The sequence below is a fragment of the Podarcis cretensis genome, assembly GCF_951804945.1.
Source record: "Podarcis cretensis genome assembly, chromosome: 14".
Lineage (NCBI taxonomy): Eukaryota > Metazoa > Chordata > Lepidosauria > Squamata > Lacertidae > Podarcis > Podarcis cretensis.
In genome coordinates this window covers 28,676,389-28,703,437 of record NC_137183.1, presented here as the reverse complement: position 1 = coordinate 28,703,437, position 27,049 = coordinate 28,676,389, and the positions used below count along the sequence as shown (strand labels likewise).

At 45.2% G+C, this 27,049-nt stretch overlaps 1 protein-coding gene and 1 long non-coding RNA gene across 8 annotated transcripts; one reads left to right on the top strand and one right to left on the bottom strand.

Annotated features, from left to right (window-relative positions):
- Positions 1 to 1,863: 1,863 nt before the first annotated feature.
- Positions 1,864 to 25,628, bottom strand: KIF23 (kinesin family member 23). 7 transcript variants are annotated; one of them, XR_013832993.1, is made up of 25 exons: positions 25,391 to 25,627; positions 23,271 to 23,340; positions 22,129 to 22,257; positions 21,243 to 21,348; positions 20,602 to 20,738; positions 18,652 to 18,761; positions 18,368 to 18,541; positions 17,680 to 17,721; positions 17,246 to 17,358; positions 16,343 to 16,464; positions 15,994 to 16,096; positions 14,742 to 14,821; positions 14,518 to 14,637; positions 14,023 to 14,182; positions 13,315 to 13,479; positions 11,357 to 11,514; positions 10,508 to 10,681; positions 9,355 to 9,534; positions 8,350 to 8,679; positions 6,483 to 6,713; positions 5,692 to 5,774; positions 4,972 to 5,053; positions 3,369 to 3,439; positions 3,046 to 3,147; positions 1,864 to 2,492 (listed from the first exon to the last, which is right to left on the bottom strand). XR_013832993.1 is itself a non-coding variant. In XM_079953007.1 (24 exons), the coding sequence occupies exons 1-24, from the start codon at positions 25,501 to 25,503 to the stop codon at positions 2,477 to 2,479; spliced, it is 3,066 nt and encodes a 1,021-aa protein (XP_079809133.1). In that variant the 5' UTR covers positions 25,504 to 25,628; the 3' UTR covers positions 1,864 to 2,476. The 7 variants fall into 7 exon arrangements, 6 of the variants coding, with proteins under 6 accessions (XP_079809133.1, XP_079809132.1, XP_079809137.1 ...); XM_079953007.1 differs by lacking the exon at positions 3,046 to 3,147 and having other exon boundaries at positions 18,368 to 18,538; positions 25,391 to 25,628; XM_079953006.1 differs by lacking the exon at positions 3,046 to 3,147.
- Positions 7,461 to 11,650, top strand: LOC307202795. Its single transcript, XR_013833002.1, has 4 exons — positions 7,461 to 7,715; positions 9,491 to 9,647; positions 10,619 to 10,684; positions 11,390 to 11,650. It is a non-coding gene; the product is annotated as an uncharacterized lncRNA (long non-coding RNA).
- Positions 25,629 to 27,049: the final 1,421 nt, after the last annotated feature.

Genomic DNA, 27,049 nt, shown 5'->3' with positions numbered 1-27,049 from the left:
TATAAACTTCTATCATGTTGCCTCTTACTCGTCTTTTTGCTAAAATAACAAGCCCAAAACACTGCAACCTTTCTTCAAAGGGGACTTGATCCCTCCCCTTAATCATCTTGGTTGCCCTTTTCTGAAACTCTGCAGTATCCTGAGTTAAGAGAGCCTTCAGATGCCGAGATCTGAACAGCACCTTACCTAAACATACATGGGACATACACTACCCAAAGCAGGAAACCAACCCAGCTTTATTCAATTCATTTTTAGGTGGATGCTGTCCTCTAGTGGAATCTACTAGGCAAGCTCATACGGCCTCTTCTGCTCAATTCATTAGGTAGCATCTCCAACCTACTTTAGGATATTATTATTCAGAAGGCGGCAGAGGAACCTAAACTAGGCATGAAGTAAAATATGTTTTTGCAATTTTTTAAAAAATGCAAATAGCACCAGCAAGGGTTGAGAGGTTAGAGGAAGCAGGAAAGGAACATCTCATCATTTCTTCCCCTGCCTTGGTCATGGGGTAAATCCCAAGAGCAGCTCTTGCTGGATCAAACAAAAGCCCAGGATCCTGATGCCCCTGGGAAGCCCAAAAGCTGGACCTGAGCACAACAGCACTCTCTTGCATATATTCAGCTTACTGCCTCCAACACCATAGGAAGAATAACCGCAAACAACACTGATAGTATGCTCAGTGAATTTAATGCCCTTTTAAAGCCATCAGGGTTAGTGACTAGCACTGTATTTTATGGTAGCAAATTTGTTTTACGTAAGGGGCAGGAATGCCTGGTTAGTACCGACTTATGACAGGGCCTTTTCAGTGGTGGCTTCCCAGTTGTGGAATGCCCTCCCCAGTGAGGTGCACCTATCTCATTATTCACTTTCAGGAGGAGTTTGGAAGCATTCCTGTTCACCCAGGATTTGGGCGGCTGAAGAAGACTGCTCCTGGCAAACCCAAGATCACTGAGTGGAAGAATGTTCTTAACTGTAACTGCTTTTAGAATGTCATAACTGTTTTTATTTTCCTTTTCAAACTGTGTATCTATAACGGCTAAAATTGTGTAAATTAAATGCATGCAAGGCAGAGAGCTTAAAAGCTCTTTTTGTGCTGGGTTTTCCCTATGTGGAAAGCGCTTTTAAGCTGTCTGCCTTGCTTACCAGGTAAGTCCTGCTCGGCACACGGGCTCTAGGATGCTCTCACAAGATCTTGCAGGAACTTGGGTGGCCTCAAGAGCATCCTAGAGGCCACGAACTGAGCAGGACTTACCCAGGAAGCAAGGTAGCCCTCTGCCTTACTTGGGGAGGCAAGTACCACTCGGTGCACTGGCCCCAGGAGCATGCTGGCACGGTGGCAGTTACACACCATACCTGGAACAGAACTCCAGCACAAGATCAAATTGTAATGCAATACATGATGTGTGTCTGTCCCCAATCTCCCAACATTCAGCTTCGCGGAATGAGCCCATTGGGAGTCCAAGCATTATGAAAAAGGGAGAACAAAATCTCTCTCTGCTCCACACCACCAGTAATTTTTATACACCTCTAGCATGTACTCGCCTTTTTAAACTAAAACGGCCCAAGTATTTTAATTATTCCTCATCAGGGAATGTTCATTCCCTTGAATGTATTGGTTGTGCTTTTCTGAACCGTTTCCATTCCATCTCTACAAGTTCCTCCGGCAGCTGGGGCCAATCCTGGCTATGTTACAGGGAGAACAAAGTCATGCCACATCAAATGCCCCTTCGTTTTATCAACAAACTTCACCCCAGATGACAGGCTGTGGCCATTTCCGTCTTGATGACATCAATGGGAGGGGAGAAAGCTTTTTTAAAAGTACTGCCAGATATGTTAGAAGTAGACGAGGAAGACCACAGAATGCAAGATGCTGTGAAAATTTATTGGCAAATTCAGCCCTTTAAAATATACATATATATCACACGTGTATATAGTCACCTTCCTACACAGATGTCTACTCATCGTGCCCCGTTACAATCATGCATAGCAAACAAAACAAAGAGAGAAGGTAGCCAGCGCCGAGAGCCCCATCCTTCCCACTGCTCAGAATACATTGGCAGGAGAAGGCCTTCTCCACCGGTATGCAGGGGCACAGATGCTCCCAGTCTAAGGACAAAGCCATTCCCAGCTGAAAGCTTGGGCAGGACTGCCATTCTAAACAGGGGTCAAGATCATTCTAAAGTGCATCAGGACAGCTAAATAAATAGCAGCACATTTTTAATACAGTCTCATAAAAATACCCATAAGAAGACAAAAAAAGGTGGCAAGGAACACAGCTGAGCCCTGTGCAAGGGAGTCTTATATCCAGTCAAGAGGTAACAGAACAAAACAAGGTTGTCTTCTTCAATGCCACAACAGAAGAGAGCCAAAGGAAAAAAATGTACTTTTATTATATTTGGCTCTTTCCTTGCCTAACATATGTAGGCCTGCAAATAATCCCTTTGCCAAAGAAGTCCTAGGAGGAATCTCCAACAGTTCATGGTTTTCTGCGCCTGCAAAGGAAAGAAAGGTTTGTGATCATCCATCACACACACCAAAGTTGGAAGGTCATGATCGATGTAAAATTCTCAGTGTTCAAGCAGAGCCCCTTGTGATGAGGCAGCCCCCAAAACCTCCTTGTGTCCCCACAGCGACTCCTGCAAGAGGCTATTTCCAGCCCTCTGGCTCCCAGGAGCTGCTGTCAGATCCCAACATCTCCCCACCTCTACCCAGCAGACAAAACCTTCAAGGAAAACTTTCTGCAGTTGAGCCAATTGGTCAGGAGGGGCCAATGCAGGAAGCAGCAACTGCCCAAGGCAGGGCAGGATTCGGCACCCCAGAGGACAAAAAGGGATTCTAGCCTGTGCGGCTGTAAACACCCAAGCAAGGAAATCCAGAAGCCACTGAGGGGAGGGGGTGCAGAGTATGAGCAGGCTTCCTTGTCCTATGGAACATCCTGCCTTCTCTGTAACTCAAACACAGCACTACCTTACAGGTTTCTCCAGGTCCTGATGATAACTTTTCCCCCCTCAGAACTTTCAGTAACTTTTTCTTTTCTTTTTTTACCTCTGATGCCCTCTTTCCTGCCTGTTAACATGTCTTGTAAAACTGCCATGTTTTCGTCCCCTGAGCTGAAGAGATCACTTCCACAGCTTGGTCGACACCTATCTGCAAGAGGCCAAACCTCAATAATAAACTCTGCCCCCTCTGTCCCCCACCCCAAAGCCAGCATCTCCCATGCACAGCTCCTGTTCGTCTTCAGGCCCTAAGCAGAAAGCCTGGTTCTGGTTCCAAACCCAGCTTTCTCAAGAAGACAAAGCTGCAAGCTTAGGGAAGCAGAAAGCCTTGTTCAGTATTTAGGAGTTAGGGGTGAGGAGAGAGAAACATACTTGGGCTGAGCGTGGTGCTGGTATCCAGGCCCCAGGTGAGAGCCTGCCTTCATCTCCACTGCGACAGAACACTGGACAGAGAAACACAGAGAGACCACATGGGATCAAGAGGCAACTCAGAAGCAGTCTTTGCTGCTCACCCCCCATCCCCCCACCCTGGGTTACACCAGGCCTAATAATAATAATAATAATAATAATAATAATAATAATAATACCAGGTGGAGAAATCGAAATTGGAAACAGAACTGTTAGAACCTAAGACCAAGGTACTTTCAAGAATGTATAACTTGCTGTTAAAATGGAACACACAAGATGAAATGGTTAAATCGGCTATGATAAAGTGGGCACAGGATATTGGGTATAACATTATGTTTGAGGACTGGGAAAGGTTGTGGACCACTGGGTTGAACTTCACTGCATGTAATGCTTTGAAGGAAAATGTAATGAAAATGATATATAGATGGTACATGACCCCAGTTAAACTTGCCAAAATATACCATTTGTCTGATAATAAATGCTGGAAATGTAAAGGAAATGAAGGAACATTCTTTCACCTCTGGTGGACGTGCCCTAGAGTGAAGGCCTTCTGGGAAATGATATATAATAAGTTGAAGAAGGTATTTAAGTATACTTTCCCTAAGAAACCAGAGGCCTTCCTCCTGGGTATTGTCGGCCAGAGGGTGATAAAGAAGGACAGAACTTTTTTCCTGTATGCAACAACGGCAGCAAGGATACTCATCGCTAAGCATTGGAAAACTCAAGATCTACCCACACTGGAGGAATGGCAGATGCAACTGATAGACTATATGGAATTGGCTGAGATGACCGGCAGAATTCGAGACCTGGGAGAGGAGAGGGTTGAAGAAGACTGGAAGAAATTTAGGATTTATTTACAAAAACACTGTAATTTGGTTGAATGTTAAGAAGGATGCCAGATCATAAACAATTGAGCACCATTAAACTAGATGTAATCTGGATGATAAACGAGATTGAGGAAAATATAAATTTTTTGGAGAATTATTAGATTAAATTAAATGAATGAGATTTAAGAATGTAAACAAGTTGATAAATTGCTGGAAAAACTTTTACAATGATGCAAGTGGGAGCGGGAGGCATGAGGGAGTCCAATGAAGCTTTGAAAATATGTTATGATACATGTTATATTGTTTATTATTTTTTGCATTTTTGTATTTAAAAAATCTTAATAAATATTTATTAATAATAATAATAATAATAATAATAATAATATCACCAACAACAATAACAAAAAATATATATAATTGTATATCGCTCTATACCTGTAGATCTCAGGGCAGTTCACAACATAAAATCACAAAATACATAATAAAAACGACAACCCAATAACTCCCCCTTCCACAGCACATTTTAAAAGGGCACCAGATGGCAATCAGCCAAAAACCTGGTTAAAGAGGAAAAAATTTGCCTGGCACCTAAAGGTGTATAATGAAGGTGCCAGTCGAACTTCCCCAGGGAGAACATTCCACAAACAGGGAGCCACTGCAGAAAAGGCCCGTTCTGGTACTGCCACACTCCGGATCTCTCATGGAGGCAGCACACGAAGAAGGGCCTGCCTGGAACTTACTCTTGTTTCTACATCTGTCCACTCAGACTCTGTACCCTCCTCTGCAGGTGAACGGCTGGAGGGAGACGATCTTCGCTTGCGGCTGGAAGAAGAAAAGGAACATCAGTTGAGGGGAAGCTGTGTCCAGCTGATAGAAGCAAGCCACAATAGGGCGCCTGGCTGATTCACAAGCCAAGGCCTTCGAGGTCCAACCCCCTGTCCAGAGGTTAGGTGAACTAGTCACAGATTAAGGGGGGGAGCAATACCTGCCCCCCACATCAAGACTGCCATCATTTTCTGACAACCATGTTTTTTGTCTGTTTCCTGAGTATTTTTATACCTTGATCTCAAATGGAGCTTTGTTTTAAGGATAGTTCTATATTTGTATTGCATTTTATGGCTACTCATCTGGAAAAAGCAAATGGTTAATTTAAAGGATTGCTCATCAAACCTGATCCTGCCCTGAAAACTTCAAGTCTGATCAAATCCACTGGGAGATGCACTTCTTGGCCTTCCAGCAGGAACTTGCCTCATATTATTTACTAGCCTTGGGTACAGAGTTCTCCAAGTGGCTTACAACGTATTTAAAAAGATAAACATAAATACTTTATGTCATGATACTAAGTTACAGCAGTCTCACTGGGCCCTCCTCCTACTCCCAGGAGCAAGAGAAGCCCCATGAATGGACATCTTGGTTCTGTGTGTTTTAAGAGGGCAAGAAAACTGGGCTAGAAAACTCACCCTGTTGGAGACTCTTGCTTCAGGGTCTCTATCTCTGTGAACTGGACTGCCTGGCCACCTCCTCTGGTCTTGTAAACATCACCCTATAAGACAGGAACAGTGAAGAAGCTCTTTGCATCGTGAGGGGGGCAGCTGAGGTTCCCACTCTTGTATTGTTTTAACTGTGCTCCATTTTTACAGATATATAGATCAGGCCAGACCAGCCTAGGAAGCCTAGCCTGGGTTTGAAGGCAGTGAAAATGTAAATTGATGCAGTAGAATCATGTCTTGTGGGCTGCATTCCAGGAAGGGCACGTATATGCTAAAAACATACCCCTAAACTGCCCCCAGGCAACCATCCCTGCCTTTCTTGCCAAGCTCTGGGATGCTCTCACAAAATCTCGCAGGGCCATCTGAGTTCCCGTGAGATCTCACAAAAGCATCTCCGAGCCCAGTAAGCAAGTCTGAGAGATTAAAAAGCACTTTCAATGCCAGGAAAACTCAGTGCAAAAGGAGCTTTGGAGCTCTCTGCCCTGCATGCAATTAATTTCTGGGATTTCAACCGGCCAGCTTTCAACCGCCTAAGGTTGAAATCATGCCAGTTAATGGTGCGCAATATGCGACTGTCATTTGTATGCTTCTCTCTACACGCCCCTCTGCTCTAAATGTGTAGAATTCTAATGGCCCCAAGAGAGTTCAGCTGCTTTGCAGCCCAACAAGCCTCAAAGTTTGCTTGGAGGACTTTGTTAGAAAGCAGGCACACATTTGGGAAAGCTCCCTTGCCTGCCTGCTTGATTGCTGGCCCCCTTTACCTTGATGAGCTTTGTCTCAATCTCCCCATCGGAAGCCAGCTCCTGGTGGGTCAGCATGTACTTGTCGCACTTGGCTAGGGCCTTCTCGTTGGCAGCCGCCACTGTGATGGAGTGGGGGACGTGGGGCTGCATGACTGTCTCAGTCTGGACATTGGAGGGAGGCTTGTGGTCCACCCATCTCTCCCCGGCTGAACGAGAGCGCCTGTGCCGGATGCGAACTGGCGGAGCATTCTAAGTGGGTCCCAAAAGGAAGAGAGAGATGCAGAGGGGATGAGCAGCAAATTTCACCCAAGCTTATCTTTGGAGAGCCAAGTCAACAAAGCAATTCAAAATCTTTAGTCACTTTATTTTCATCTCCAACATTTAAGATTTCCCTTCAGTGTCATGCATATATCTTATAGGTGCAATCGTAGTATTTTGGGGAGGGTGGAAGAGATGAAAAAGGAAGAGCAATGGATAACAAGTAGTCTTGATTTTAGAGCAACAGTGTTGAACGCAGGCACATTACCAGGCTGGGGGCAAGGAGGGTGGAGTCAGTCCATGAGCAAAACTCTGCAAATCCAATAGGCCAAATCAAGTATGCACACAAAAGACAAGACAAATGCAACACCCCCACCTGCAAAGATTTCCTAAGTTGGCTGAGCATCAAACGTTCCTGCCTCTTTGCCTTTTGCCCTGCTGATGGACACTCTGAGATTAAATGCTCCAGAGGTAAAATGCTTTCACAGCCACACAGGGAGTGGAGAGGAGAAATGTTGGGACAAGGTAACCTTTGCTCTCAAGTAGGCCTGATCACCATTATAAGGTCCAAGTATCCAATGCTTGTCCTACTCAGAGTAGACTCATTAAAGTTATTGGGCATGACTCACTGAAGCTCATTAATGCCAATGGGCTACTCTGAGTTGGAGTAGCATCACCTACAGCCCATGAACTTTGCCTTCCATAGTTACCTATGCTTAGCCTACAACAATGCATTGGCCACTGTCCCATTTCATGGAACTGGCCTGTTAGTTATACTGGTCCACACAGCACCCCAGGGCTCTAGAAGAACCTTTCCCAACTTGGTGCCCCCTACCCTTCTGGACTACAACTCTCATCAGCACGGCTAATGGGAAAGACGGGCGCAGATTCACACAGTGTGACACAAACACCACTGCAGCCTGTCAGAGGCACTTTCCAAAGTTTTGCCCTTGATTGACACAGAGAAAGAAAATCAAGAACTCTTGATTGGAGGCATGTACAGTATAAGTTTTCTGATTTACAGCTAATTTGTATCAACAGGCTGATCTCACTATTTGAAGAAGTTTAAGCAAGCTGACATGTGTTTGGGACTGGCTGGCAACAGATTTAAGTGTGTGCTTTAAACAATCCCAACTGAAAGAGATTTCAACTATTTGGGAAGCTACCTCATAGCAATTTAAAGCAAAAAAGATGCAGGTTTTACATGTTGAGAAGTCTAGCATAAAACATATTTCAGATCTTTATAATGGAGAGTCAATTAAAAGTAGTGACCCAGCCCCAGATGCGGGAAAGCCATGCAACAAGCAGAGTCTGGCTAGAATCCACCTCCTAGAAAGGTTTTGTTTCGGCTCCAAAATTAAGTCCCAAACTGGTCCGCGAGCTTAATTCAGGTGGTCCACAGTGTATCTGTGGTGCAGCTGAAGGTGGGAGACAGCAAATTAACTATGCATGTTGATTTTTAAATTTTTATTTTTACTGCTTCTTTTAATTCTTATATATTGTATTCTCATGATTTTGCTTTTGCTGCGCTCTCCATGGCTTTCGGGGGATGGGGAAAGGCAACCTTTGAGCCACTATGCCAGGCTCACCCCAGCGTCAAGCCCCAGCTAGGAGGAGCAGCACTAACCCTGCAGCACAGGTCCTCTTCTACCTCTAGAGCCTCTCTACCGCTGGGGACCTCGAGGGCGCCGGTCCAGCACATGCCTCGCCTTCTGTCTGACATGGCACAGTGCCTAGCTTGCTGGAGCTCCTGAGGTCTACTCCTGCCTTTGGGCACGCCACTGCCACCACCGCCGGGGTGCTTGCTGCTCTGAGTAGGCGTCCTCTGCTCCCATTCCGAGATGCAGGAGGCCACCGAAATGCTGCTGCAGGAGTTAGAACGCCTGTGCAGCTGTGGCTGGCTTGCGGCAGGCAAGTTGGTGGTGTTAGGGAGCTGAGTGACACAGGGACTAGAAAACTGAAGAGAGGTGCAATTAGCAAACAAGGAGAGGGCAGAGAGAGTCAGTCAGCCCCCAGATTCCGGCACAGGCAGACACCCACCGTGGCCCCCAGATCTACTGGTCTGGATTAAGCAGATTTACAGAGGGTCTGGGGGAAAGAACAAAAGCAGGGAACAGAGGCAAGGACTCGGCACACTTGCAGCCAAATTCCCTTAAAGGTAAAGGTAAAGGTACCCCTGCCCGTACGGGCCAGTCTTGACAGACTCTGGGGTTGTGCGCCCATCTCACTTAAGAGGCCAGGGGCCAGCGCTGTCCGGAGACACTTCCGGGTCACGTGGCCAGCGTGACATCGCTGCTCTGGCCAGAGCCAGAGCCAGAGCCGCACACGGAAACGCCGTTTACCTTCCCGCTAGTAAGCGGTCCCTATTTATCTACTTGCACCCGGGGGTGCTTTCGAACTGCTAGGTTGGCAGGCGCTGGGACCGAGCAGCGGGAGCTCACCCCGCCGCAGGGATTCGAACCGCCGACCTTTCGATCGGCAAGCCCTAGGCGCTGAGGCTTTAACCCACAGCGCCACCTGCGTCCTACAAAACCCCCTAGCCCCAGAAAGCCACCCAGGCTGAACAGTTCAGCTTCTCTGATGCTTCTGCCTGACGCACAAACACACTTTAAGTGTCCCATAGACAACTTACAGGGACTGGGGGAGGCGACAGGGACCTCTGCAGGGGCTTCTCCCGATCCTTCTCCCGAGCAGGCCGCTCTGGTTTGCTGCCCTTGGGTTCCGTGACAATGGCTTTCAGCTGCTTCAGTTTTTCATCTTTCACCCAGAGCTTGTTCTGCATCTCCAGCTGCTTGGCTGCCACCCGCCGCTCCTGCGAGAGAGAGCCAAGTGGTGCTAAGAAGGGCTCCAGACAGGACCACAGGAAGAGAAGGTGCTATGGGCCCGTGGAAGAGGACATGTTACACCCCTCCAAGAGCCTTGCAAGTATTGAGCAGCAGCACAAAGACTGTCTTTCCTGTGGGATGGACACCACGATCACACAGATGAATGATTCCCTGGGCCCTTGGTGGAGATAGGTAGGACCCCCTTTTGCTTGGACAAGAGAGTTCAAGTCATCAAAGCTTTTGGGACATACAGACATGCAGACTTCCTCTTATCCCTTTCATATTGTCCCAGAGAAGAGACTGTGGGCTGCTGGGCATGGTACAGGCACCCAAGGATGCCTTTGCAGCCATGGTAGAGAGGAAGAGAATGAACCAACAAAAGTCCTCAACATGCCATGGGCACTCAAAGAAGTACCTTTCTCCTGGTCAGGCTTGAGGGGGAAAACACACACAAACACAAAAACCAGTAACAAAAATCAATATATCTCATGCACACAAATAAGCAGAGGACCACATAGATCAGCAGGGGTTTCCTGAATTAGCCAGGAGTCCAACAGCTCAATTCCTTCTGTATAGGAGACAGAGCAGGGAACTAGGAAGACTGCATTAACCCTTTCCTGCCAGCTCTCATACAACTGCGTGAGTAGCAGGAAACGGCTCAAATGATCTCCAGCACTGCCTCATGGTAAAACGACAGGGAGCAGGAAGTAGCATAGCATCTGCCTTGCATACAAAAGGTCATGGCTTCCACCCCGGCATGTCCAGGTAGGGCTGGGAAAGACTGAAACCCTGGAGAGCTGCTGGCAGTCAATGTAGACAGTACTTAGTTAGATGAACCGATGGTCTGACTCTATATGAAGTGTCCTAGGAACTTCTGCCTGTAAGCATTCAGATTGAGCCTCAAGCAGCTTGCCTCCAAAACAGTATCTACCCCAGTGTGTGGGCACACACAACACTTACGCATTCCTTCTCCCACTTCATTGTTGTCTCCGTCACCATGCCTTGCAACCGTGCTTCAAGGCGGCGCTTGTCAGAAACTTGTCTCTGTAGCTTCTGGCTCTTGCTTTCCAGCTCCTGCTGCAAGTTGCGCTTCTCCTCTTCGTAAATTGTTGTCGTTTTCTCCAATATCTCGATCTGGTAAGATAAAGTCCACTTTCTGTTCTGAAAACTTCATTTTCACACCGCCATGCTTCCATATCCACACCCACCCTTACATCCAAAATAGAGGGGAGGTTTTGGGGCAAAGAAAGAACCTGCACTGCAAATGAATGTCAAAACATGCATAATTTGCAACTGTCAGGCAGGTGCAAAGAGGACACACCCCTGTTTCAAGAAGACAGCCTCAAAAATGATCGCCGCTGGACAGCAAGTCAAAAAAGCTATCATACTTGCAACTTCTAGGTTAGCATAGTGCTCAGCAAGTTACAAGAGTTCCACTTGCACTGGGGTGGGGAGAGGAGAACAGGGATCCTTTTGCACTCCATCCTGTGGGGAGCAGGGCAGCAGTCAGTGGTGGGCAGAACCATAGAGACTCTTTCGCACAGGCCACACTCCAGCCATACAAAAACCAGAGAGTTCTCTCTCTCTCCATGCACACACACATGGCATTCTCAAGTTTTAAGGACACATTCCAGCCAGGCAAACACCCTCAAGCAGCAGAGTTAACAGGGTTGTCCTGGGTAGCATCCTAGGGGCCAGATGGGGAATGCTGGAGGGCTGCATTTGGCCTCTGGGCCTGAGATGCTGCACTCCTAGACTTATGCGAAATAGGCCACATGCTTAAAGAACATAAAGGCACAGAACCCAAACCTTGTATTCCAGAGTTTTTGCTTTCTTTTCTAGGCGTTCGATCTCAGTTTTCTGGGCTGCTATAAATTTGTCTCTCTCGGCCATTTTAACTTGTGCATAGTTCTCCTTGGAGACGATACTAGAGTCAAGCTCCTGAAGCATCCCCTTGACAGAATGCACTGCAACAAAAGAAAAAGCCATCTGCGTTACTGACTGGATTAGGCCAACTCACCAGGGAAGTCTGGGTCATCCCATGGGAGCAACGTCATGGGAGGTCTGTTTCTAAGACCAGAGTAAAAGCGTAAGGCTCCCTTACCATTTTTGCCCTTAGAGGATAGATGTTGTTTATATAATCTTCTTATATTTATATATATTTTGTATGTTATATATGGCACTGTCGTATTTTGCCATGTTATTATGAAATGCAGTGTTTGCTTCAAAATGCCCCCCTGTTTCCTTTATTGTAAACTGCTTTGAGAATGATTTCTTTGTGGAAAAGCTAATGCTAATAAAATGAAGGAATCTCTCCAAGGATGTGGAAGCACATTTGTAAAATGGGAATTATGTGGAAACCCTCATGTGACAGAAACCAGAGGAGAAGAAAATATCAAAGTGCTTCAGGTGGTAGATACTAGGATAATTCACTACCAGTTGCATCTTCTGATCAGAAAATAAGGCATTCCTGCTTAGAATGTGATGCATTAAAACTACAGTCATACCTTGGTAGTCAAATGTCTTAGTTGTCAAACAAATCGGTTCCTGAATGTCGCAAACCTGGAAGTGAATGTTCCGGTTTGAGAACTTTTTTGGAAGCCAAACGTCCAATACGGCTTCCAATTGGCTGCAGGAAGCCACGCCTTGGTTTTCGAACAGTTTTGTGAGTTGAATGGACTCCCAGAACTGATTAAATTCAAGAACCAAGGTACAACTGTATAAGCAAGAAGACTACAATGCCTAGATATCCAGTGATGCTGAGTGTTGGATGATTCAGGAAAGATAAAATAAAGTGTTTCAACGCAGTTAAACCACGGAACTCACTCAGACAGGAGGCAGTGATGGCCACCAACCTACATGACTTTAAAAGAAGATTAGACAAATTCATGGAGGAGACTATGAATGGGAATAAAACATGGTGGCTATGCTCTGCCACCACAGTTGGAGGCAGCAATGCTTCTGAATACTAGTTGTTGGAAACCAGAGAAGGGGAGAGTGCTGTTGGGCTCAGATCTTCCTGTGTGTTTCCCACACTCATCTGGTTGGGCCACTGTGAGAAAAGGATACTGGACTTGGTGAGCAATTGGCCTGATCCAGCAGGCCCTTTCTTGTGTTCATAAGATGAATTTTTTAAAAAATGGAATAGCTGAGGCATGGTGCCCCCCAGCTATTATTGGACTCCAACTCCCTTCAACCCCAGCCAGCGGCCAGGGAGGATAAGAAGTGGACTTCAGCAGCAACAGGAGGGCACCAGGTCAGTTACCTCCAAGGCAGAGTCGCCCAAGCTGCTGTTATGATATGAGTACTACGCAGCTGCGAACAGGCAGTTCGATGTTTACATCACATGATGGGTCTAAGCGTGGGACAGGATGTTCCAGGCGATTCTCGGGGTTAGGTTCTTTGTGTAACATGAGACCTTCCTGTTGTTTGTGTCCGGGAGGACTGAGTCAGTTGCTCGGAGGATTCTGAGTGAGCAGACATGCTTTTGTACAGTGTACAGTCAGGAATAAAGTAGAAATGAAATAGACTACTTTCTGACTGTTTACTTTCTCCTGCTGCTATGCAAGGGGGAAGGGGGTGTGCACCTTTCACCAGGGAGGTGTCGCCTATTCAAGATCTCCCTGGTCTGCCGGGATGCCAGCCAGGGTAGATCACCAGCAACAGGCCCCTAGAGCCTGGGAAGAGGAGTCAGCCTTTCCCGAGGGGGCAAGTTTCCAACAGCTGCCTGCATAACTACTTTTGGCCAGGAGAGTCATACAGCTCACCATTTTTGGTGAACTCTTCCGACAGCATCTGCCGGATGCGATGCCGTTTCTCAAGCACTTCGATCAGTCGAGGAAGGGTCTGGTCATCATGGATGTCCAGAAGTTCGCAGGAAGACATTGGGGGGAAATTCTGCAGCAGCACCTCTGTGATAGACCGCTCCCGATCTGCAAGAGACAAAGAAGCAGCTGTTTCAAGAACATGTCTTGGCCAGGGCTCTGCCAAGCTCCCAACAGGAGGAACAGCTGCCAGGATGTCTGCACAGAGCCTGGATCCCAGGTGCATGGAGGGTTGCTAGAACAGGACACTCTGTTAATTCAAATGCATGCCTATCAAGATAACCACAAAAAAGACCTTAAGGGTTAATACACACACACACACGTACATTCTAGGCCAAACCTCATATTATACAGTGGCTGAAGTGCAACAATACCCTGATGCCTTCTGTGAGAAGGGACTGGCTCTGCAGCAGAGGAGGGGGAGAAAACGGTGGTGGGTCTTTTCCTTCCAACACACCTCCTGCTGCTCTTACCCAGCTAACATTGAACGTGAGAACACAGGTCCAGAACACCATGTTCAGGCAGTTCTGTGTATGTGTGTACAAAGCAGGAAGGCTTAAGACAGGTGAATAAGCTAGAATGAGAAGTCTATGTTGCTGGTTGCTTGATAAGTGCCGCTTTGGGCACTCTAAGTAGCCTCCTGTGATTTACCTCCATCAATCGGTCCACCTCGGATTTCCAGCTGCCGTGAGAGCTCCTCCCGAAAGGCCTGGTTCTTAAACCGTCGACCAGGGATTAAGCCACAGACTGGCTTCTCGGCAGGCCTCGCAACCTCTACTTCTTGGGTGAGCTCTGCGAATCGCAGGACTTGCTACAAAATAATGATATATGGGAGTATGTAGGATCTGGTACTTTACAACACAATTAAACAGGAAATGGAGACATTAGTCAAGCCTAATTACACACCAACAGATTTGCGTATGCAAGATCTAAGGATTTCACATTATTTTCTCTCCCTCCCACCTACACCCTATAACACACAGCACAAGTTAATTCTGCTCTAAAAGGCAGTTCCACTACAGAACAGGTTTGTGTTTCATTGTTTGGGTCGATCAGATGTAAAGATCTTATAATAAAGGTAGCCCTCCCCTCCATCCCAGTTTCAGCAAGATGAGAGCAAGGAATCTCAAAGAAGATTTAGATTACCAAACTCTCATCGTAGTCTTCAGCCTTTGGGTTCACACAGACTATCATGCGCACTTTGCCTTCTCCATCAAAGTAGTTCTTGAAGAGATGGGTTAGTTTAGAGTCTCGGTAAGGGACCATCTAAAGAAGAAAAAAGTCCTTAAGTTCTAAAGAATAAAAAATTATCTGGAAGAAAGACTGCCAGGGGAGAGGGAGACCCACAGAAATGGGGAGCACCCACACACCTTGTTGGTCCCATAAGTTTGGTTCTCCCGCAGAGCTTCAATACAGGTCCTCAGCGTCATTAGGGACTGGTTAATATTACCTGGAGGGGAGAGGGAAAGGTGTAGCCCATTATTCACCCCAAACCATGCCTTGGTCACAAGACATGGTTTGAAGAAACAGGGACATTTTCGTACTGTAAATTTCCTGCTCTCGGGAGAGTAAAGGGCACTTTCTATGTATTTTGCCCACCAGGAGGCCCTCTCAGACTGGACTGCAGTGGAGGCTAGCCAGTTTGGGCAAATGTGGCACTGCCCCACAATCTGTCTGCCCTCAACCAGCCCCCACTGTCTTCTTAAATACATCCAAGTCCAGGGATTGAACTGTCAGCTTCCTCTTTCTGAAACTCAGAAGAGAACCTTTTGTTCAGCATTAATCAGCCAATATATCAAAGCCCAGTTTCATTTATTTCAGTCCATTGTTATTGTCCAAGGGTTTCCCCTCAGAGGCTGTGTGATCTCAAGTTCACTGGAAAACCTTTTATCAGCTCCTTCTCCAAGACAGAAAATCTATCACAGGCTGCTATTGTGACAAGCCATTATTCTGGTTAAACTGCATTTAAGAAAGGCATAAGGAAAAATGTCCCTGATGGCCTTAACCTGCCCATCATTGCCACCTGCCAATCATCCAAGAGGACAAAGCAGAATCAGAGGTTAGCAGGGTGAGTCAAATGCTCTGCTCACTCTCCTAAGCAGAGTAAGAAAAGCCTGATTTCTCTGGCAGAGTAAGGAGGACATTTATTGGGGATTTAGAAGCGCTGTCAGTGGGGTTGGCACACACAAGCTGCACTCTAGTTGTTGCTTGGGACATCTGAAGAGACACAGCCCACCAGCACTAGAGACAGGCTGGCAGTGCTCATGGCTTAAATCTATTGCAGCAGAGGTTGCCGTTTCTCTTCTTGATAAGCTGGAGGGCGGGAAACAATCCCTACCCTCTGATTGTGAAAATGACCCAAGTCCCTGCTAAGGGAGGGGGTCTAGAGAAAAGGTGGGGGGAAGAGAGACTCTCCTTTGTAGTCACAAGGCAGGCCAAGTTAGCCCCGCCTACTCCTGGTGGAAGGGGAAACCCCAAAGGAACTGAAATGTCCTCCTTGCTCTATCAGAGAATACAGTTTCCCACCAGGCTTCAATGGAAAGCTTTCATGAATGGGGCTAGATTTCGTTTTCATGCCCGAAAAGAGTGGCAAAGCTTGGCCAAGGAAGTCACAACCCCTACCTGCTTCCCGTAGTCTGTTCCCTTCTGCTTTGGTTCTGTTTGTTCTCTCACTCCCTGCTAAGTCAACCAAAGATAACTGGCTGAAGGTTATCAGCTCTCTGTCCTGCAAGAGAAGGGAAGGAGTCATAGTTTTAATAAAGAAACAACCACAATGAGAGAAAAGAATCTTCCTCCACAAGTTGGAAAGAGCAGTAGCTCTTTCAAGGCCTTGGGTTGGGAGACCTGTAACCAGCTCTACATCCCATACCTTGGCTATCAGATGGGAGTCATTTAATGGATCTACCTTTTGGGAATGGGTTGGGGGAGAGAAAAGACAAGCTGTGCTCTCCTTGGCCCCTCTTGATTTTACCTGTAGAACATTATCCCCACTGGCATCAAGTGGCGCCTGGGCCAGTTTGATCAGGAACACACTATGGGAACGGCTGGATTCACGATTGAGTTGAGTGTTTGCAATGCGCCTCTTCTTTTGGCCTGTTTGATAGAAAGCAGGAAAAAGTCCTGTAATCTAGCAGAGACTGAACACATAGCAATCAATAGCATTCCAGGTGTTGGTGCATTGTGGTATACACACAGTTCTGGGGACCATAGCTGAAGGTGGTCCAAGCTAGAAAAACATACAGGAAGAGGAACCCAAAAGGGGCAAGGCTTGGAGCACCCTTTTTCCCCAGGAGAAAAAGTCAATATATTTGGGGAGGGATGTTTTGTTTGTGTGAGTGACAGCTTAAGGATGATGTAGGGGATTTATCAAGTTGCAAATGACACAGAAAAGATTTTCTCCCTCTCCTGTACCTGGAAGTTGGGGTTAATCAATGAATTTCAATGGCAGTCAATACAGAACAGAAAAAAGGAAGTGCTAGACACAATGTGTGACTTATGGAATATGCATGAACACAAAACAGGACAATTAGCTCAAGTGGTTTTTAAAAGGTGTGAGACAAATTCATGGGATAATGCAATCAATGGCAATTAGTTATGCCAACTGTGCTTTCACAAGGACTGGGTATTGTCCCCCACCCTCAGCAACTGATTTTCAGGGTGAGGCTTGTCCTGTTGCATTTGTGACCTGCTGCTTGGGCTTCCTATAGGCACCTGCCTGGCTGCTGTTAGAAGACAAAGAACTGGACATTATGAACCCTCTATCCTATCAGGGCTCAAACAGACAGGTACAGGAAGCTCTGTGCCAGATGTTTTCCCCTGTGGCAGTCCTCTGCCACAAGGGCAGCACTTTGGAGGAGCCCAGGGAGTTTCCTACCTCTCCAGAAGACTTCAAAAGCTTCCTCTGTGGATTTGACTTCCACCTCCGTGCATCCTGCAACATACATGTTGTGGTTCTGATCCTCGCGGAGAATTTTGGACTGGGGAAGTCTGTAAGAGTGAAGGTGTCAATGAGAGTTGGCCAGCACCAACATACTTATTGCTAGCAAGGGGAAGTCAAAAACTAACCACGCCAAGGTCAGCTACAGCACAAGCTGCCATGCAGGATTAGCTTATTCAGGCACGAAGGGAAAGAGAGGGAAGGTCAAGCCATTCAGACTTCATATAGGGAGGGAAACACTCAGGTACATATCAGCTATCAACAACAAGCTGCAGGGAAGAAAAGCCAATGGGAGACATCACACCAGTTTCACTAAGTGCAAAACAGCCAACTGCACATTAACAAGAAGAAAATATAACCTGTGCACATACATAAAGTCAGCACTTCGCACTGGAGTGCCACAGCTGCTCCACCTAGCAAAGAAATTACAAGTGTTACAGGCCCACACTGCCTTTCTCCCACTACGCAACCCTTTTCAGAGCATTTTCCCCAGACATTTTCTGCTTTTGGAATGTATGCCTGTGACTTTTAGGTGAAGTTGTGGCAGAATTTGTATGTTTTTGGAACACTCCAAAAAGTCTGTTTTGGGGTTACTTCCTATGTAGGCAGCCAGTAAACACCAGAGTTTGGAAGAGTTTTGTTTGTGGGTAATGCCAGCCTCAGAAAAAAGGAGTGTGCTCAGTGATGCTTCTGCATAACCCTGGACCAAAGATGTTGAAGAAATGTTGACGAAGAGAATAGTGCCTACACCAAGGCTAGGTAAGACCCATCTTGGTACCAAAGCTGACTTCTGCAATGCATCTGTAAGCATGACACTGCTTCACAGTAATGTTCACTATTACAGAAACATTTCCTCAATACCACCTCAGCCCAATGTCCTGGAAACAGACACAATCCATTTGTTCCCCAAGGCATAAACCACCAGATCTGGAATCTATTTCCAACTTTACTTTTTGGAATCCGAAAAACCAGACCACAATTCTGTCACTTACATTCCACATAGCTATAATCTAGTTAGCTGTCAGATTCAGAGAGCCAGGCTGAAGGAAGTTTACTCACTTTGGTTTGATGGGGTCAAAGGGGCCTTCATCCAAAAGATCATAGATGTAGTTGTTATAGATCTCGATGTAGGAGACAAACACACTGTAAACATTGTCTTCATCAACTTCTTCCGCTTTGCAGTTGTTTTGGACATTGATCATATCAGCTATTTCAGGGTCAATTTGCCGCCTGCTTTTAAAATAAAAAAGAGCACAGCAAGTTGAAATTTTGATATATTTGACAACGGATCTATGGCAGTCCTTGATGGGATGAGGGTATCCCAGCCACCTATTGCTACTTACTTGCTAGATGGAGTTTTCGGGGTCTGAAAAACTTCTCGTTTCTGACGTTCAAGTAAAGCATCAACATCACACTGCACCTCAACCCCATTCTTATCATCCAGCTTGAACACCTGAGGTAAAAGGTTTTCAGAAATAAGGTAAGTCTTTCCAAGAGGAAAGTAGAAATTTTATTTTACTAATAGCGTCACAATTAGGCTATTGGCCAGTGGTCTCTACTATCTCAGACCAGACCTTCTAGACCTGAGAAGCAGGAAGGACAGCCAACACCAGCTGAAGATTTCTACTCAAACTCACATCCTTCAAAATTCACGTGCCTGGACCTTAAGATCAGCTGGGGTGGGGAGGGGCAATGCTGATTCAGTCTTTGAAGGATGCCAGGAGGCTATGACCCACCACAGGACCTTCTTACTGATAGCCCTGCCCCACACCTTAGGAACACCTCCCTCTTCTGTCATACTTCGTCATTCTGTTGAGTCTGCACAGAGACAGGTATGTGAGATATTGGTAGTTTTATATTTTAATTATGGGTTAAAAGTGGGAAAAGTTGGGAATGGGAAGAGTTGATCTCACTGTATTTTATTTAAATTGTTGTTACAAACCCCAAGCTCACTGATTTGATGTTTATCTGTTACACTTAGGTCCCACTTTTCCTTCAAAGAGCTCAAGGCAGCGTACATTGACTCCTCCCTATCCTATGTTACCCTCACAAAAACCTTATGAGGAAGGTTAGGCTGAGAGATAGCAACTGCCCAGGGTTCCCCAGTGAGCTTCAAGTAGCTGAGGGATTTGAACCCTGGCTTACCCTGTGCTGGCTGTCATCTTCACATTTATGATGAAGGGCAGGAAAGAAATTTTATAATCAAGCCTGTCCAACCAACAACAAAAGTTTCTAACATTCATGATAGGGAGCACTGATTCAGAACTCGTCAGAAAATATGAGATCTACACATTGAACTTTTGCTGTTGATTGTTTCCCCTTCATCTCAGTTTGCCTTTTACAAAAAGAAGCACAAACTCTATTAGCTACAGAGTAAGCAGTAAGTGCAAAAGAGACCCTTTGAACTCCACCCAAGTGGTTTGCAGGGGGCTATTAAAGAACCTTTTAATGAGGGTGAAAGAGGAGAGCGCAAAATATGGTCTGAAGCTCAACATCAAAAAAACGAAGATCATGGCCACTGGGCCCATCACCTCCTGGCAAATAGAAGGGGAAGAAATGGAGGCAGTGAGAGATTTTACTTTCTTGGGCTCCATGATCACTGCAGATGGTGACAGCAGTCACGAAATTAAAAGACGCCTGCTCCTTGGAAGAAAGGCGATGGCAAACCTAGACAGCATCTTAAAAAGCAGAGACATCACCTTGCCAACAAAGGTCCGTATAGTTAAAGCCATGATTTTCCCAGTAGTGATGTATGGAAGTGAGAGCTGGACCATAAAGAAGGCTGATCGCCGAAGAATTGATGCTTTTGAATTATGGTGCTGTAGGAGACTCTTGACAGTCCCATGGACTGCAAGAAGATCAAACGTATCCATTCTTAAGGAAATCAGCCCTGAGTGCTCACTGGAAGGATAGATCGTGAAGCTGAGGCTCCAATACTTTGGCCACCTCATGAGAAGAGAAGACTCCCTGGAAAAGACCCCTGATGTTGGGAAAGAAGAAGGGGACGATAGAGGACGAGATGGTTGGACAGTGTTCTCGAAGCTACCAGCATGAGTTTGACCAAACTGCGGGAGGCAGTGGAAGACAGGAATGCCTGGCGTGCTCTGGTCTATGGGGTCACGAAGAGTCGGACACGACTAAACGACAACATCCTGCCTTTCAGGACTCTGCCTACATTGTGTGTCTTTAAATGCAATGCATCCCAACCTGTTCATTCAATAATTTATAAGTTAAGCATTTGGCAATGGCAACAAAACCGTTTACACACCAAGACTTGGTAGGAAGAGACTTACGTATCGTTTGGCCTGCAGAGATCCTATGCTGTTGAAGATCATGTCTAAGCAGCGAGGAAGCAGGCCACCGTCACCAGGAGAACCAGTCATGGTGTAAGTTTTCCCACTCCCAGTGACACCGTATGTAAAAAGGAGGCCTAGGAGTCAAAGAGAACATATTTTATAGGCAAATGTCTACTTCATCCTTCTGTTTCACAAAAAAACACTTTGGCTGACAATGAATCAAACTGTACCATAAGTGCATACTATCCAAACAATACAACAGAGGCAGGAACAGAGAAACACAAACTTTAAAAAGCTTTCTCTGCCCAGCAGGGTCAAAACAGATGTCAGTTTCAAATAAAGATTTCTTCAGCCTAGGTGCAGCTATGAAGAAGGAATTTAAAACTTCACCAACCTCCAGAAAATGAAGTATTTTATTCAATTAAGATTGGATGATCTATTATAGGTGTATTTGGGCTGAAGATACTCCAAACCATATATGCTTTTAATCAGTACAAAATAAAGTAGTTCCTAATCAATATTTGGGCAGTTATAGCAGAACGTGCAGGAGGAGCATTTAGAAAGTTTAGCAAGTTTAGAAAAAGAGAGATCAGTGGTTAGATATCAACTAGAGCATGAAATGTTCTATCCTCTCGTACCATTTTTCCCATGAATCAGATCATCCACTAGAGGTTTGGCAACAACGTCAAACACATGTTTCTGAGTCCCACCGACATTAAAAACCTCTTTGAATGAATATTGAACCTGAAGAGGAAGACAACAAGCTGTTATGAAGCAACAAGCAAGCACTTTGCTGCTGTTTCTAGACCTCAAATTATGTCTTGCTTCTATTAATTTAGAAAAAAAATATTGTTTGCTTACTCAGAAAACTCTAAGCACGGTATGTAATAAAAATATCACTAAAATGCAGATAGAATCAGCTAAACTCTCTGAAAAACAAGCAAATCTAAAATAACCATCAATAACAGAGATAAAAGCAGTAAAATGTTTAAAAATACACATAATTTATATCTAGATAGGCTTGCTGAACTAAAAAAAGGTTTTCAATAGACATCTAAAAATAGATACTGGGACTCCTGCCTAATGTCTGATAGAGGATGTCTAGCATTGCTTCAGCATATTAATTCCTAATAAACACATTTTACTCTAATTTCCCCCAAGATCCTATTAGCTCCCCATCTCAAGCAGTAGTGGAGCATAATCAAGGGAAGCTGCTGGGGAGAAGCAGTAGACTACTATTTTTCTCACACACGGCTTGCGGGCTTCCCAGGGTCATCTGGTTGTACACTGTGGGCTACTGGACTAGGCCATCCTTTGGTCTGATGCAGAGGAGCTGTTTGTTATGTCCCATGATAGGGGCACTTGTCCTCTCATTACAAGTTTTGCCTTTTACAAAGCTTTAATTTGTCCTCTAGGGAAGAAAGTTCCCTACAAACGTTAAAGGATAAAGCAGATCCAAACCTAAACTCAACAGAACCTCAGTTTTCAGCTTCTGGTTGCTGGCCACTTTCCAGCAGGCTTTACCTCCTTATACTCCCCATTGCGGAAAATTCGGTATCCATCTGGTGGGTGAACCTGGACTGTTGTGGTATTGATCACTTTTACGCAGCATTCTTGGTCTGGCACACTGAGTGGGCGCAGCCGGCAGTACACCTGAGGAAAAAGTACTTAGAAATGTCACAGCTTGCAGATTCCAAGTCTTAATAAGCCTAGCAGGTGAGATAAATGAAACTTTCACCACTTGCCCCCATTTTAGTAGGAAAAGAGCCCACCACTAGGTAGCCAAAACAAAAGCACCAACACAGAAGGCTGAAGGTATCAGCAGGCTGGGGGGGAGGGACCCAAGGTTTGCAGAAATATAAAAGGTGTTTCTGAAAGAACCCTAAAGAGGACCACACAAAAATAGCTTCCAACACCTTGAACGGCATGTAATGTTGACTGACAGACATCGAACTGACAACCAAATACAAGAAATAAGAAAATGCTGGAAAGAGAAGAGGCAACAACAAAATCAATTTCCTTGGATCTATCTTTAAAATAATTTCTTTCTGCAAACCAAGAAATTTGCCCTCAGGGCTGGAAGTGAGGACTTCCCACAGAGAAAGAAATCCAAAATTTTTAATGTAGCTGGGAATCAGTGTCTACCACAGACAAAAAACCTAAAACATTTTTCCACTTATTGCTCTCACAAAGGACTGTGTGACAAAACTACCGATAACGAGCATCTTGTAGCATCAGAAAGATCAGCCAAGTTAAAGGTCAGCTGTCATCACAGGCCATTATTCTTTTAGCACATGTTTATATACCTAAACCAGTCTAACCATTGATGTATTTATGTGAAAGGATCCAAGGTGGGATCTCCCTGACCTAGGAGAACAAAGTTCAAATTCCCACATGATCAGAAAATGTGGGATAGAAATAAAAGTAAATAAAAGTAGCAAAGCTGTGAAGGGAACCTCTGACTGATACCCCAATTAATTTTCATAGAAGATAAGTGGTGGAAGAGAGAATATTCAAGGGAAACATGAAGTTGTGCCCTTATTTGCTTACAGACTCTGCCTATGTTTGTCTGCTGTCAGAGGATCTCACCTATTCATCTAAAAAAACACACATCATATGAGGTTTGCATTTACATCCCATGCCCATCCTCTGTATCAGCCACTTACCCCAACAGGGTCCTTCAAATTGTTGCTAGATCCATTTTTCTGCCCAGGCTTCCTTGGAGTTTTGGTTTTCCTGGAAACGGAAAGAAAGAAAAAAGAAAAATCATCAGGCAAGTCAACCAAGAACCAAGGCACACAGGGGACAAATAACCTGACTGCTCTGGGATCAGTATGACAACAATGCAGGAGCGCATTTCAAGTCACCATGTCAACCCCAAGCCATGTGAAATAGTTTTCATTGATAAGAACAGCTAAGGCAGAAAGGCACTGCACTACTAATGCTACTTAAACAAAATATCACATGCAGAGCATTTCAGTTTAGAAGATGTGCAATCTCACACACCCCTGCTTCCCCAATATTGTGGCTTTCAGCTAAAGGCAATCTAGAATGGACTCCAGGCCAGTCTTAAATGCTCTGCTAGAGTTGGAGTCCATGTAAAAAAAAAGAATCTCAAACACAGAGGAGACTAGAGACAGGAGGAACAGCAGAGTGCACACATTTATTTTGTTTATATCCCTCCACTCTATTAAAAGAAAAGGTAGTCAAGGTGGCTGGTTAACAGGCACATTCATCCCTTCTGGCCTCTGCCAGCATCATCTCCTGTGCTCTTAAAAATTAGATAGTGAGCTGGTTCACATGTTAACGTTAACCTGTGTAAAGGATGGCTTCACAAACATAACTGCTTTGTTCCTCCCCAGCTCCCAGTTTTGTAGCACAGAGGAAAGAAGTCAGACTCTGGAATGTTTCTGCCTTCATATGACACAGATGACGCCTGGAGAGGAGCATCACTTATTTTAAACCAGCATTAAAATAAGTGATTAAATAAGTGATTAAAATAAGTGTATAAGAATCTAACCTTTTTTTCCTTTGGCATTTGTCACTCTGGAAAAAGCTAGTAACACTTTTTTGTAACACAGTTTAGAAATATGCCCCTGATTTAGTTAAGTAGCATGCATAGATTATGTAGTTGCTTGTTTAGAGCATTTGTACGCTGCTCTTCAGCCAAAAAGGCTCCTACAGCAGCTTACTAAAAACACAGTCTCTGCCTACAAGCTTACAGTATTAAATACATGTCACAAAAGGAATTGAGGAACAAAGACAGGAGAGGAAATAAAACAAACTCAGTCACCAATTCTTCTAAGTCTATTAGCAGCTCTTACTATGGCTAGCTAAAACAGAAACAGTTCAGGGCCAGAAACAGCCCAGCTTCCAATCTCTCCTGTTAAGGCAGCCTGCTACCAAGCAATACAAATACAAGAGAATCTCTCATGTATAACCTACCCTATTTATATAAAATGATATACAGGTTACAAAGAGAGTGAGAGAGGTTATATGCATACACATCTGAGAATTTTTTCAATGTTATTTCATTTATGAATCACTTCTCACAAGGCATCCCAAAGCAATTTTCAGTGTAATTACTTAAGCAGAACAGTTACATAGGTAATAGTGCTAAAAACATTGCATGTATAAATCAGTTCAAATCTAAAACAGATACCAACTGGGTATCTCCCCCTCTCTCTCTCCCTCTCTCACACACACACACACACAGATCTTATATACACACAAGCAATTTTTAGTCTTTTAAATGTGTTCATTATTTTCTGTTTCAAATTGCTGCTAGCCATATCTGTAAATCTCATTGAGACAGTGCTTTAGAAGGCAATTAATTAATTACTGTACAATAATAACAGGCAACTATCTATATAAACATATGTGTGTATATTTTAAAACATCTTAATTTAGACAAGTCTACCCAGATACATAAAACAGTGGTCTGTATTCTAATCTGTCGCTGCTTTTTATTTTTTTCAACGTTTTAAATTGTTTTTAACTGTTTATACCCATTTTTTTGTTTTATACATTAGCAGATCGTTTAACAAAGTTTGCAATCAAGCAGCATATACATTTTATGACATATAGATACAGAGAGAGAGAGAGAGAGAGAGAGAGAGATAATAAATGCAGATAAGTACAGTATCTCAGACATGAATCTGCACGATAGAAGGGCGCTTTTGTTCGAGGAAAATAGTATAGGAAGGAGGAAGGGAGGGAGAACTTTAAAGGGAGGGCTGGGGAGCCTCTAACTAGGCGCCACTCCACCCCGCCCCGGGTCACTCACGCGGCCGCCTTCATCTCGCCGAGGCCGCCCCGTTCGTCCTTCTTTTTCTCCCTCTCGCAGCCCTCTTGACGAAGGTTCGGTTTGAACGTTCCCTCCCGCTTCCCAGCATCCATTGCGCGACCCGCTGTTATTCAAATCCAACCAATCAGGATGGAGCTAGGGAGGGAAGGGGCGTGGACAGGACAGCGGTCTTCGCCGCCTTCAGCCTTCACTCCTTCTCTGCTGTCACCGCCTTCTTGCTTATTGGCACCGATTTCTTTGTGGGGCGTCGTGGCGCGAGTTTTTTACCTCACAAAGCTGCGCGCGGGAAGGGAGGGAGACCAACCGCCCCGTCTCCATGGAAACGGGAAAGCCAAGCGAGCTCAGGCCTTAACGAAGCGGGCTAGGCCTCAGATGCCCAAATCTGGTTATGAACGTAAAAAAGACTCAAGAGGGACTGCTGCGATGATAAAGAAGTGAACTCCCTCCCTCTCATATACACAACATTTCTCCCGATGAAAATAGGGGCGTCCCATTTCCTAATGATAATTTTACTTTTTAAAACCCACATATTCCTACTGGGTTGTTTCAGCCACTCTGAGCAGCTTCCAGCATATATAAAAACATAAAACAAACTTCCCTATACAGGATTGCCTTCAGACGCCTTGGGGGTCAGATAAGGCCATGCCCTCCAACATTTCTCCAATGAAAATAGGGGCATCCTAAGGAAAAGCAGGACATTCCAGGATCAAATCAGAAACCGGGACAGCTGTCAATCAGGGATGTCCCTGGATAAGAGGGACACTTGGAGGGTCTGCTTTCTCTCTCTCTCTCTCTCTCTCTCACACACACACACACACACACACATACACACACACATATACTATGATAAATGCTTCACAAGAATCTTTGTTGTTTTTGGTGTAAAGTAACATCAACACCACACAGGTGGCGATGTGGGTTAAACCACAGAGCCTAGGACTTGCCGATCAGAAGGTCAGCAGTTCGAATCCCTGCGATGGGGTGAGCTCCCGTTGCTCGGTCCCTGCTCCTGCCAACCTAGCAGTTCGAAAGCACATCAAAGTGCAAGTAGATCAATAGGTACCGCTCCAGCAGGAAGGTAAACGGCGTTTCCGTGCGCTGCTCTGGTTCGCCAGAAGCGGCTTAGTCATGCTGGCCACATGACCTGGAAGCTATACGCCGGCTCCCTCGGCCAATAAAGTGAGATGAGCGCCGCAACCCCAGAGTCGGTCATGACTGGACCTAATGGTCAGGGGTTCCTTTACCTTTACCTTTTAACATCAACACACATTTCTCTATCCCACCATGTCAGAGCTTTTACAAGGTTAGGAGGCCTGGAGGTGACCATAGCTGCCAGCTGGAAACAAACTCGGATCAAACTGTGGTTTCGGGTCTTTGATAACTAAGCACAGTTAGAAGAAGAAGAAGAAGAAGAAGAAGAAGAAGAAGAAGAAGAAGAAGCCCATCTGACTGGGCTCCCCCAGAGTTTCCCATGTTTGGAAGGAATGGGAAACTGCAGTTTATTAGAAACTGGAAACAGCAGCTTTCGAGCTTCCCCGCACATGAACAAGAGAGGAAAAAGAGCACAAGCCTGATACTTGCAGTGGTTTGTTCTTATTATGCTAAAATCATGCCTGCCAAATGCTGTTGGACCGCAAC

Bases quoted from the DNA above. Each gene is read 5' to 3' on its own strand.
- KIF23 (XM_079953006.1), bottom strand. From the start codon at position 25,503: ATGGATGCTGGGAAGCGGGAGGGAACGTTCAAACCGAACCTTCGTCAA. The intron at 23,341-25,390 runs GTGAGTGACCCG...TTCCGTTTCCAG, and splicing joins GGCGAGATGAAGGCGGCCGC to GAAAACCAAAACTCCAAGGA. The intron at 16,097-16,342 runs GTAAAATCAAGA...CTTCTCTTGCAG, and splicing joins GTGGGGATAATGTTCTACAG to GACAGAGAGCTGATAACCTT.